This window comes from Vipera berus, assembly GCF_964194415.1.
Source record: "Vipera berus genome assembly, chromosome: 1".
In the NCBI taxonomy this organism is placed as follows: domain Eukaryota; kingdom Metazoa; phylum Chordata; class Lepidosauria; order Squamata; family Viperidae; genus Vipera; species Vipera berus.
In genome coordinates, this window is record NC_138202.1 from 52018370 (window position 1) to 52031352 (window position 12983).

The 12983-nt window shown below is 37.2% G+C and overlaps 1 protein-coding gene across 5 annotated transcripts in view; it reads right to left on the bottom strand.

The window, feature by feature from the left end:
• Positions 1-3244: 3244 nt before the first annotated feature.
• Positions 3245-12983, bottom strand: part of GPATCH2L (G-patch domain containing 2 like) — a 45187-nt gene continuing 35448 nt past the window's right edge. For 3 of the 5 annotated variants that reach the window (XM_081344559.1, XM_081344557.1, XM_081344558.1), the window contains one exon: positions 3245-9915. In XM_081344559.1, the coding sequence (XP_081200685.1) occupies positions 9854-9915 (62 nt within the window). In that variant the 3' untranslated portion in view covers positions 3245-9853. The remainder of the gene's footprint in view (positions 9916-12983) is intronic. The other 2 variants (XM_081344560.1, XR_014028565.1) reach the window with 2 other exon arrangements.

Below are 12983 nucleotides of genomic sequence, written 5' to 3' on the forward strand. Positions count from 1 at the left end.
TTCTACTTCCTGTTAAAACTTTGCCTTGTGTTGCTTCTTTTAACTGGCATCTTCACAGTTTCCTGTTACTGTTTCTGTGATATCCTTCAAATATCTCCTCAAATCTCACTTTTTGGAAGAACTTTTGGAACAACCTCTCAATCCCACTACACTTCCTAAAACAAACATCATGCCACTGAAATAATTATATAATCTTCTATTTCTATTCCATTCTCCTTCCCTTTCTGCTGTTTTTTGATGTTGATTTTTAAACTAAGAACTTGAATAGGAAGCAGTTCTCCATATTCTGTTCATGGAGAACACTAATAATCCTGCCTAGATACGCCAGGTTTTAAGAAACCTGTTCTTGCTTCATGTTGTGCAAAACCATTACCACCCCATCATGTTTTATTATTGTTTGGAGCTGCAGATTCTGAGTTCAGAATGTGATTTTACTGCAAACCTCCAAGTATCACGGGGAGATTGCCAGGATGGCCAGTAATAATATTGCTGTTGTTTAGAAGTGTGAATAAATTACATGTGAATAAATCTGGTTTTTATGTGTTTACTTGGAACACAGACTGAAATGGTGCTACTGTTGACTGAAATGTTTCTAGGACACATGTTCAAGAAACTGCTTTAAGATCTTAGCATTCACAGCAGCACTAATTTCTCTCAGCAGCTTTATCCCTGAATCCCAGAACTTGAAGGAGAAAAATTGGTGTGCTGATAGAATGTGACCAATCAGCCTGCGGAAAGCACTTTGTAAGTTGGAACATCCATCTGTAAGGGGACCAAACCTAGCCTCCTGATACCAAGCCCCCATCTGTTCCACTAAATGAAGAAACATGACAAGCTTTTAACTCAAGGGCTCTCCAGGAAGTTACATTGATTATTCCAAGTTAATGCTTCCCCAATCCATAACAGGAAAATGGGGAAAGGGAATAATAGGAGTAGTATTAGGCACCCAAGAAGGAAAATCCATTTGCTTTTGGTTCTTCTTTTGTTAAAATCATCTCTTCTCAGGATAAGCCCTCTCTCTAACTGCAAGAAAAAACTTTTGCTATTTTTCCATTAGAGGCCTAAGGCAACAGTTACCTACTTTGAATATAACCCTAAAAGTTGCAAGCCATTTCGATTACTATATACCCATTTGTCAAATGGCTGGCTGAAAAATCTTTGCTGAAACAATGAAGTGGTATTCATGCTACCTTGAAAGGAAAGCTGCTGAAAAACAACTATGGTCCAAGCCATGGAAGTATTTTACTGCATTATTTGCAGTAATTGTGCTGATAACCTGCCTCATTAGCTACTAGAATATAAGGCACAGATCATCTCATGGGCTGTGTTAGAAAGAGCTGCAAATGCAGAAGGAAAATCATGTAAAAAAGCAGAATGATCTCGTCAAAGCTGGGAACCTTGAAGTCAAGAAAAATGTTTCAGCACTCTGGACAGAGCCTGAGCAACAACAGTTTATGCCACAGCTGCTAAGTCACAAGCAAGCCCTTCTGTAAATGAAGGTAAGGAGTACAAAACCTTAAAAGAGGCAGTCTTCCACCTGGATCCAAACAAACTGCCATCTCTCTCTCTCTTGAATCTATGTAAGTCTGTTAATACAATATTATATATGCTTTTAAGAGCATACATTTGTTACAGAACAGAGGTGACTTTGAAAATATACAGCATCAACTGTAAAACCTGAACTTAGTCCACAAAAACAAGAAAATGCAAGCAGGAAACTAAATATTGTCCCACCTTGACTCTCTTTAGTATGAGGGAGACAAGAGGAAACACTGTCAGGCTTTCAAGATGGTTACTATAAACTATGTCAATAGACTTCTAATATTTCGTGATTATATTTCCTAACCTGGCCTACCTTGAAGGGATGACAGCTAATGAGGTGGATATTAACTAGATGGCCTCTATTTCCTTTTATTTGTGTATCTGTGGTTTCATTGCTATATGTGTTTAATTTGTATATTTTTATTGTTTTCATTATCGTCTCCAGGCATCCAGTTAATGGCTAAATATGACATGAAGTTTTATCAAACTGTAAGGATATATATCTCATTTGCATATTTTATTGTTATATTACCACACATGAATCAAAATAATCTCAAGAGGAATAAATTAACAATAATTAATTATCTGTAGTAGAGTATTACTATGAAGCAGGACCTGTATGAACCTTCCTGTCTTTTTATGCCTATCATATATGAGAAGGCTCTCAAATGATTAACTTATACCAGTCTAGGAAACAGAAGCATGCACTGAATTTTTAAAGTGCAATCAGAAACTCAATTCACATATGAGCCACTTCCTATCAATTTCTTCCTTTCCCCAATGTACATTTTAATCCAAAATTTTGCAATTTGCTAACCAAATTAATATCCCGATTACATAACTGCATTGCAAGGTAATATTTTAATGGGTTGTCTTCCTAATTAGTGCAGAGTAGGAAACTGCTATGCAGCAATCCAGGAAACATCAACAAGAGGGAGCATGTGCAGATCTTGCTTGTTCTAATACAGTTGGAATTCCAATGTCTGAACTGTAAAAAGTATATAGGAAGGAGTGTTTTATCTTGGTTAATTGTTGAGGAATCAAAAACGTTATGAGCCTTGTGTTACTTAAATCTAAAGTTGATAAATATTGGTTTATTGCATATATATGCTGCTGCAATCCAAATAGAGTTTTGGTGATTGTTTGAGCACTTGAGGACTAATGTAAGCATAATTCATTTTTTTCCATTCCCACTTTCTTAACAGACCAATCGTGTATCCTTATACCAAAACATAAATTATTGCTTCACATTAAAAAGTTATGTCCAAAACCAGGAATGTTGAAAAAAGCATTCAAGATAGTTAAGTAGAGATTAAGAATATTCACAGTCCTGTAAGTGAGGCCAGTTCCAAACTATTAAGTGTACACTCACTCTCTTGATCCCTGCTCAGGTGTATTCAGCATCAAGTTCTGAAGGCTTGATGAAGACCACACATACTAACTGCTTCATATATAACCTTGAGACAACCATCTTAATTACTCCATTGAACTAGCTTCAGGTTGCCTGATTCATAGAGTACTAAACTATAACATTATTCGAATGTTAACTGCATATCAAAACTTTTGAACCAATTCTGCTTCTAAGAGATTATGTCTGAAATGCCTCGTCTAATAAAAAGTATTTCACCCTGTTCAAATTTAATATTGCAGTTAGTAGGGGAAGCTGAAACGTAAATGTAGCAATAAATGAAATAAATCCATATCATGGTTAGCAGGAAACTTTTATTGAACATAAGCACATTACTATTTTAAAAAGTATTTTCTAAAATAAAATTCCCAAACCACAACATAGCATATTTTTACAGTACTTGTCCTAGACAATGCTTGTGAAGGCCTCAGGAATCCAGGACCTGCTGAAAACAAAATGCACACATGCAAGCAGTTTCTATGTACAACATAAGCAGAAGTTTTTGCAGAGATTACAGTGAATGACCAAACTCCTATAGAAGTGTCAGGGGTCTTCAAACTTGGCCCTTTTATGACTTGTGGACTTGTGGACTTCAACTCCCAGAATTCTTCAGCCAGCCACAAGTCATAAAAGGGCCAGGTTTGAAGACTCCTGACCTATGTTATTAATGATTTGGGCAAGAATCTCAACCCATTTAAATCCACAAAGTCTCTACTGTGTTACCAAGCTTCCACAGAAATTGCTCATGAGTAGTTCCACAGACTCTCATCATGGTGATAAGCTGTCTGTAGGGTTCAGCCATATTTCAAAAGGAGGTTAAATAATTAACTTTGCACAAAGGGGGGAAAATCCTCTATGCTGACAATTAACACACTAGTGGGCTTAGTTTCCTACCACCAGGATGCTAGTTTTCTATATGAAAATATAGAAATATGAGATAAAGAGATTTGATAGACAAAATAGGCTCTCCATTTTGTACTTTGAAGTAACAGATAGTCCTCGACTTACAACTGTTCACTTAGCGACCATTCAAAGTTACAACAGCTCTGAAAAAAGTGAGTTATGACCATTTTTCACATTTACAACTGTTGCAACATTCCCTGATCATGTGATCAAAATTCAGACGCTTGGCAACTGACCCATATTTATGACAGTTGAATGTCCCAGGGTCATGTGATCACCTTCTGTGATCTCCTGACAAACGAAGTCAATGGGGAAGCCAGATTCATTTAACAACTTTGTTACTAATTTAAGAACTGCGGTGATTCACTTAACAACTGTGACAAGGTCGTAAAATGGGGCAAAACTCACTTAACAAATGTCTCACTTAGCCACATATATTTTGGGCTCAATTGTGGTCGTATGTTGAGGACTATCTGTAAACATTTGTGAACAAAACATTTAAATAAATCATGTAAAAATCACAAAGCTTGACCATAGTACCTGCAGACCAGTGTTCCCGTGAGAAAAGGTATTCTGGCACCATGAATCCATTTGACTAAGCAAAATAGATGGACGTATCGTTAATATTCTGCCGTGAGAGGCAGATGAGAAAAATCAGATGGGCAGCAAATTAAACTGGTCATCTTTAAAAAACAATGTATCAAGAAAGGGCTTCTTCCATTTTCTATATATTTCTCTATCCAATGATAGAGCACCTCTCCTGGGTACATTTACAAAACATTTGACAGCATTATTCACGCAGACGACGGGACAAAAGTAAGAGGCAAGCCTCAACTGAGATTTGTATGGAGATTATTAGGATAATCAGCAGAAACATTCAGTGCATCTAATCCCAATGCTGTGAACACCCCAGAGATATTCGGCAGAGGCTGGTCCCTAATTCATATATAGAGATGACAAGGGTTTCAGCATCAACAGCCTGCATTGCAAATTTCTGAACGTTTCTCCAGGAAAAAAAAGGGTCTGTCATTCCAATTGGAAATAATCTGTGTGCGCCTGCAATACCAAGCTGCATCCTTTGTGGGGGTAGAAAACACTAGAAACAGCTTCTGAGCTATTTCTTATCAAGGCGAATCAACTTTAAATCACATCCACATGGCTCTGCCCAAGGAACAGGCTATTTCATAGGTGTTGATTTTCCATGTAGGCTTGTTTACAGGCCTTCAGAATATAATTAAGGCAAGTAAAATGGGCCATACAGTGAAAGCCAAAACCTTAACAAGTATATACTTACAGCCTTAGCAAGTAGATAGAGTACTCACAGATCAGTCACTGCATGCAGTTTTGAGCAGTTTTTATGTGCCAGTTTTATAGTACTATACTACTACTACTAAGAACCAATCTGATTTTCAGATTTTTTCTCACATTTTTTTTTCTGTGTAGCATATAACAGCTAGGATCACCCCACAGCAAGGTATCTGCAGAACCAGGTACCTATTTTGTCATGCCCTAGATTAATTGAAACAGGGAGTGACAAACAAAAACTCTGCTGGATCTAACAATTTTTCCATCCTTCACAATAGCCAGTTAGGCGTTTTATAAGCAAATGGCCTTCTCCTATATTTGCTCTGCAGTAAGAAATATTCAGTGCATCTTGCTAAAGCTGAAAGCTTTGTAGAGTAAATTTGGGTACAGATAGTACCCAGTAACAGATTGAAGCCATCTAAGTTAATAGTATCACGGTATCATCTGGTAACAAATCCCATAAAATGTGTATTAGGTTAAGAAGTACTTCCTTTTATATATTTCACTGTTTCTTGGGGTGACCTTGTGTTATATCTTCCACACCAGGCATAATTTTGTAAATCTCCATCATGAAATATATCATATGTGTTAAAATTCCAGTACCTTAATCTAGAAAGAGCCATCTGTGTACAGTATCAGTCTTGCACACAAGCAGTGCTGGAGTGATTCCCCTGTTCATTATCTGTAACCAGGCCTTAATTAAGTTGTTGCACACATCTTTTAATGGGAGTTCTCCAATATTGTAATTACTAATAATTAGATTTGGCACAAGGTCTAGTTTAAAACTCATTTATTCCATCACTGAAGTGTATTATTTATTGTTATTATTATTAAATTAAATTTGTAAACCACCCAACTCCCAACAACCTAAAAAAAGCAGCTATGCTCTTCCAAAAATAGGATTTTTGGATCACAATAGTTTTTGCAAAATTAAAATAAAAAACATTAAAATAGATACAGAAGCTCTAACTTGAAAGATCAGTAAATACAACATCAGAATATAGCCACCACAGCTTAATACAGAACATCTAAAATTTGCAAGTGTCAAGGGTCTTCTGTGTCCTGCACTCGTATGATAATAGGCATTGAAGCCCACACTGCTTTCTCCATGTTGTACCACATATCAGTTTATGTATTATAAAGAACTCCATAATACTGTAATCAGAAGTAAAGCTGACAGTTAGTTTGCTTTTATTCCAGTTACAGAACTGCAACTTTTTCTTGTTAAAAAGATGTATGCGTATTTCTTATCCAAGATTTGAAATATATTCTGCGTAGAATTCATAGGGCCCTATTTATATAGTAATAATTATCTGACTACAAATATAGTAGCAGCTATGAATGTTAAGTATCAAACATTCTTATGGAGAAACCATTTTTCCAAATGGTGAGTGGAAGTAGTACTTTTATAAAAATGGTTAAATAAAGTTAATTGAAGCATAATAAAGAAACAAATCAATAGATTTAGGCTTGTTTCTATATCCTTTGACTCAGCTCCAAACATTTTGTCATTTTTTACAACTATTAAGTGCGGAACAAAGTTTATATTTTAAAGGAACAGGGCAATCATGATAAGAAACCAATGAAACAGCAAGCAGTGCTCTTGTATTGATATATATATTATAAATCCAATTCTAACCCTATTTGAGCTCTAGATCTGGGAACACAGAAAAAGTAGGAAGTTTTACAAAATCTTCAGCATGTCTAAATGTGTAATGTATGTTATGCAGCATAGGATCTGAGGCATAGTAGAGCTTCCATTCAGTTCTATGAGAATTTATACAGGAGACAATAAAATGACTAATCTGGAAACAACAGTTATGATAGTGATTTCCCCAAGGCCTCTCAAATCTTCAGAAAGCATTCAAATAAATTGACTTGTGCATCCTTTATACACGATTAAAAGGGGCTTTTCTTGACAATCAATTTCAGAGTGTATTAAGAGAATATAAGGAGTCTACTAATGAAGATCTGTGCCTGGGAAACATGGTTAGCATTTAATGGCTTGGACACAGGCACAGCATCACTAACTATTTTAGTATAGCATGCATGAATTGCAGTTTGTTACCTGATAAACCCATTTCACCACACCTTGCAAAATCTACAACAAAATCAGTGCCTGTTTGCATTCAAATATTTATATAGAACTAGTACATGTTCTTATTCCTGCATGTTATTCTTTAATATTATCAACTGACACAAAGCATTATAAAAGCATATGAAACATACCAATCCTTTCTCTGTTCCTAAGCATAATAACTGCTAGCTGAATACACCAAATGCCACAAGGGAGAATTGCTGCCTACTTGCATTTCAAGATCCACCCAAACCTGCAGCCCCATTCACTCTGATTTTATATCCTAATATATTGGGTACAAATCAAATGTATTACTGTTGTGTCCTATTCAACACTCAGCCATTTTGAACTTGTCAACATTAAATCCAGCAGATTTCTAACAGAGAAGGGCGGATGATTTAAGAAAGCACCAAAAAGCATATAGTATAGTATAGCAAAACGTGCTAGACTGATTATATGGATAACTAGTTGTCAGGCCCTTAAGTATGAATGCTGATACCTGAAATGTAGACTATTTTGCAGTCCTACTCACATATGATGACTCTTTACCATGATAGGAGTAACAGGGAAAATCATACGAAATAAGAAATACAAACCACTTCCAAAAAAAAAGACATTCACATACATACTGTACATATACACACACATATGCAAGTGATTAACAAATGATAAAATTTAAAAGCTTCTCCTATATTAAGTTCATCTGAAAAATATTGCAACTGTACTGCATGCTATTTCAGAACAATTGGAAGATATAATGCTTTCCTTTTAAACTTTTATATCTGTGCTATTAATTGTACCAACAGATATGCATCCTTCTGAGGCCTACAATGAAAATGCCCAAAATATGGAAAAGTTGGAAGTCTCAATTCAGGACGCTTTTGCTACTGTTAGTGTTAGTTTTCTATTTGCGTCTAGGAACCAAAACAACATTTATGCAGCTGGGCTTAGGAATATGTCAAGAGGAGTGATAGTCTGCACTGTTTTTTATGCTTTATGCTGGACAGAGATTGTAGAAGATGAAAAGGCATGGTCATCAAGATAAACTCTAAGTGAGGACCATGAAGGAGCCAGAAGGGTAGAAATCAAACAAGTGGAATAGGGAAAGGAGACCAGTGCAACAATGGCTCAGCCTCTGTAAAAAGACTCTAGAAGGCTGAAATAGAGATGAAAGTTGGTTAGCTGGCAGTGGGGTTTAGGGCAAACGTAGCTACTATTGTACTATGTACAATGACCCAAATGCATCCTAGCTGTTTTTTATTTAAAAACAATTACGTGCATGGGCTTTCAGAAGTTGAAGACTCCAAATCACTTTATCTAAAAGGTCGTAATACAGCAGCATACATCAGGGTAATAGAGCAGATGTCTTTTAAAATAGTATACAGAGCATATCCTGCCGGTCACCCATTTTTATTATCAATCACTTAAAAATATTATATATTTCAAAGTTTCTTGACATAACAATTCAGTTCATAAATTATCATTCTGCTGGTTGTTCACAGGAAAAACAGGAAAGTGAGCTCAAAGGGAAAATGCATCTCATTTAAATCAAGTTTAGGATATTCCAGTGATTCTGGAAGAAAAAATGAGAAAGGATAATTCTACATAAAGAACAACTTAAAGGGGACTTAACCAGCATACAAGTAGTCTTTGGGTTCTGATGGCAACCGGGAGTGGGAAGGGGGGGCTGCGGGATGCTGAAAGAGCCGGAGTGGATTTACTGGAGCAACTTGCAATCTTTCCTGCTGGCTTCCCTATGAAGTCAACAGGAAAGGTTGCAAATAGCAATTCCGTGAAACGGTTCCCTGTGATGTTGTCTCACGAGCCAGACACCCAGAAGCTCAGGTCGCAGTCATGTGACAAGAGTGGTACAATGGTCAAAATCTCTTGAGGACCAGTCGTATTTTCATTTTTTTCAGTGCTGCCCAAACTCTGAACAATCATTGAACAAATGGGTGCAAGTGGAGGATTACCTCTATTGTGCTTGATTTTTTTTTCTAACAAGTAACTGTTGGGAAAATGATCCCTCTGTAGCACTCAGGTTACCCAATCCATGCCAAATATCTATTCACTCCGTTCAGAACATCCATGCTGGAGTGACAAAGTCTGCTTCTTCAAAATACTGCAATTAGAACATTTCCCTGTTTCATACAGAAATTCTAGTACAATGGATACTTCCAAATATGAAGAGGTTAGTAACAAAAGTAAGCATTTTCAATAAACAATAACATTTTGCACATATCCACAATATTTGTTCGCTTTGAGGACAAAGAAGCAAAGGTGTGCCATAACTATTTGCACACCAATAGAAACATTACTAGTATAGAAATCTCAACACTGATTACATTTGCATTTTCATATCAACATGATTTGCAGGATATATTGAGTAATCAGATAATATTGACATGTCACATAATACTGAGAGACATTTATTGCCAGTCAAGGCATCTGATAAAAATTGTGATATACTCTGGAGTCCGACAGATTAGAAAACAGAGCTAGTTGCTAATACAAGAATTGCCTGCTTTTAGTACCGTCTCCTATGGCATTTTTTTTTAAAGCTGTTGTGAGTGGTGATGATGATTCTTTCAGATGGTGGATCGATTCTGGCTCCAGAGTCAGTTCTGGTGGGTCACAGGTGGATCGGGGTTTGATGCATCTATGTGGATAGATAAAGCTGCTAGAACACAACAATAAACAGCAAAGAAAATGAAGTGAAAAGTAATGCCAAACAGATTTTTTAAAACCTACCATTTTTAATATCAAGATTTATGTGCCAAACCCCACCATTTAATCATTCCTGTTGTTACTAATTAATTTCCTTTCAACCATTAATTTCTTTTCAACCAGTCTGCGGTGGGGGGTGGAGGCAAACTACTAAAATAGTATAAGTTTCTACAACAATATTTCATTGTCTGCTTGATTTTTTTTTTAAAAATGAAAACTTGCAAGCTACACTTCATTGATATATGTTTTGCTCTCTGATCAATATGTTCTGTCCAGTCACAAACAAACAACAGAAAAAACAAACAACAGTAAAGCATCATTTTGCCAGACTGCAAAATGCAAGAAGAAAAAACTCAAACCATTCACAACTCCTATGAATTAACTCACTCTAGAATAGTGTTTCTCAACCTCTGCGTGCTGCCAGGAGAATTCGGGGAATCGAAGTCCACACATCTTAAATTTGCAGTTGAGAAACCCTGCTCTTGAAACACTGATTTTGAAAATCACTTCTGAACTCACACTAGAGAGCTCTTGATAGTTACAGCAAGTCTTCCTGTTATTATACATAGCGGTAGTGAAACACACTAGTCATTTCTTGCTGCTTTATGTATTAATATATCAAGGGCTGTGTTTGTTTTGCGCCAAGTTGAAAAAACTGAATTTTGTACCCAAAATAATTAAAATGATGTGATGAAACTGTAAGGAACCATCTATGGTCTTCTCTGCTCCAAAGATCATTCAAAAACATCTACTGCATGTAAAAAAGTAGGATAAGTTCCTGGTTGAATCTACTTTACAAATAGTCATAGGATTCAGACTGAAGACCGTTAATATATTCTAGGCAGTGTGGAACAATTTGTCTGCTGAGAGAATGAGACAAGATGGAAGAAACTCGGTGCCTATCCATATCATAGGAAAGGGATCAAAGCGAGAACCAGCAATGTATTTTTTAATTCATTGAGAAGGTCATTCTGTTCCATTCTGTTCTATTCTATTCTATTCTATTCTATTCTATTCTATTCTATTCTATTCTATTCTATTCTATTCTATTCTATTCTATTCTATTCCATTCCATTCCATTCCATTCTATTCTATTCTATTTGAAGAAAAGTCAAAGATGGGTCAAAATCAAACAGATAGAGATAAAGGACCATTCAGTGTCTTCAAAATTACATCACTGAACAATGAACAGATAGAGTAGGATAAGCATAAACTGGGAAGAGACCGTTCCATAAGTTAACCAGTCCTAAGCTACGAAGGGCTTAGCCTATCTCTTCTGTCTAGATCCTTACAGCCTGATGGCTCCAGAAAGCTGGATTGCTGGGAACCTTGGTCTCAACATGCTGAAGGTTAAAGGCAGGTTTGTTTGCAATACAGCCAACCACAAATTGATGGTGAATAAGATAGCAGATTTTGGGGGCAGACATTTCTGAAGCCTGGTCAAAAGACAACAGTGTCACCGTGTCTAAAATCTGATAAGCTGTGTAACAAATATTTTGTCAGATTTGAAGGCAGCCAGGGATGTGGGTGGCGATACCCACTAATTATATGTAGCCAAAGGTTCTGCTCTTGAGATATTGACATGGGAGTGCCTATCTGTTCAGCTGGGATGCAGAGAGGTTTGGGATCTTACTGATATATCAGCCATCCTGCTGCCCAGCAGGCTTCCTTACCAGACTGCTAGAATTGGTCTCTGCTGGTGTGGTGAAACGCTATCTTCTGATGAGGGACTTCGACCTCCTGCCCTGAAAAGTGGCTCCAGTAAGGTCTGGGAGTTCATGACCTCCATGGCAATCCTGAGTTTCTCTCAGGTAATCTCAAGAGTTAATAAAGATAAGTAGTCTTACTAATATTACACTTCGCCAACAGATCTGGCAATGAAGGAATTTTCTACTTCCCCATTGCTACACCCAGGGCTTTTTTTCTCATAGAACGCTCAGAACGGAGTTCCGGCACCTTTTTTGGATGGAACCTTGTAGGGTAGGCAAGGCAGGTTGTATGACATGTGTGAGTTCCGGCATCTTTTTCTTTTACAAAAAAAGCACTGGCTACACCCATTTATTTGAATGGGTGTTTTTTTTTTTGCAGGAAACCACCAAAAATGGCAAAAAAGCCAAAAAAAATATGAGTCATGGTCATGTGACCACAGAATGCTGCAACCAGTCATAAAGCTGACCCACCCGATGTCAAGTCATACGACTGCAGGGAGCAGTGTGACCATTTATCATATCCAGGTAGGTTTTATGGGCCATAAAGCACCCATTCCATGGTCATCGTAACTTCAAGCAGTTGTAAAATGTCCCATCTTTAAGCAAGGATTACCCATATCCAAGACATCAAAAAAGGGGGAAAAATAGACAGGTCCATATAAATAGTATACCATTACATTTCATTAAGGTTTTAAAAGATGGATTATTGTAGATTGAGGCTTTTCTTTCCATCATAGAATGAGGGCAGCATCTTGAGTAGACTATTACTATCTAAATTCAGTCAAAATTCAGCAAAACTTTCCATAGATGGGGGAGGGAAAGGGTCTATGACAGAGGAAGATTTGTTGCTGCATGTTTAAGAAAGAAGCTAAATTCATCACAATGACAGGGCAGAGTGTTGGCAAAGATTTGAGCTATTTATTCTTTTAGGAAAATCCTATAAAGAATGACATGAGGAAGCCTCTATCTGCAGTCTTGTTCATCACATTGGTGAGGAGTCTGATAACAGATGTATGCAGTAGCATGATTTAGTGCCGGGAGCTGGACCCTGATGTGTATTAATACAGCAGCAAAGCGGAACGAGCTTCTCTTCATCACTCATCTCTATAAAAGAGGTGGAATCCGAGATGGCCTGATGTTAGGCAGAGCAAGCCCATTTGTTCTGCTGACTGATGGAGCCAGCTCAGGCTGTGTCCTTCACCTCTGCGGGGCACTCAGGTTGCATAAAGGAGTTCACTGAAGCAGGACCTGGTCAACAAGTGCGTCGAGAGCAATGGAGCTCAGCCGGAGGGAGATCTATGCTGAAGGAACA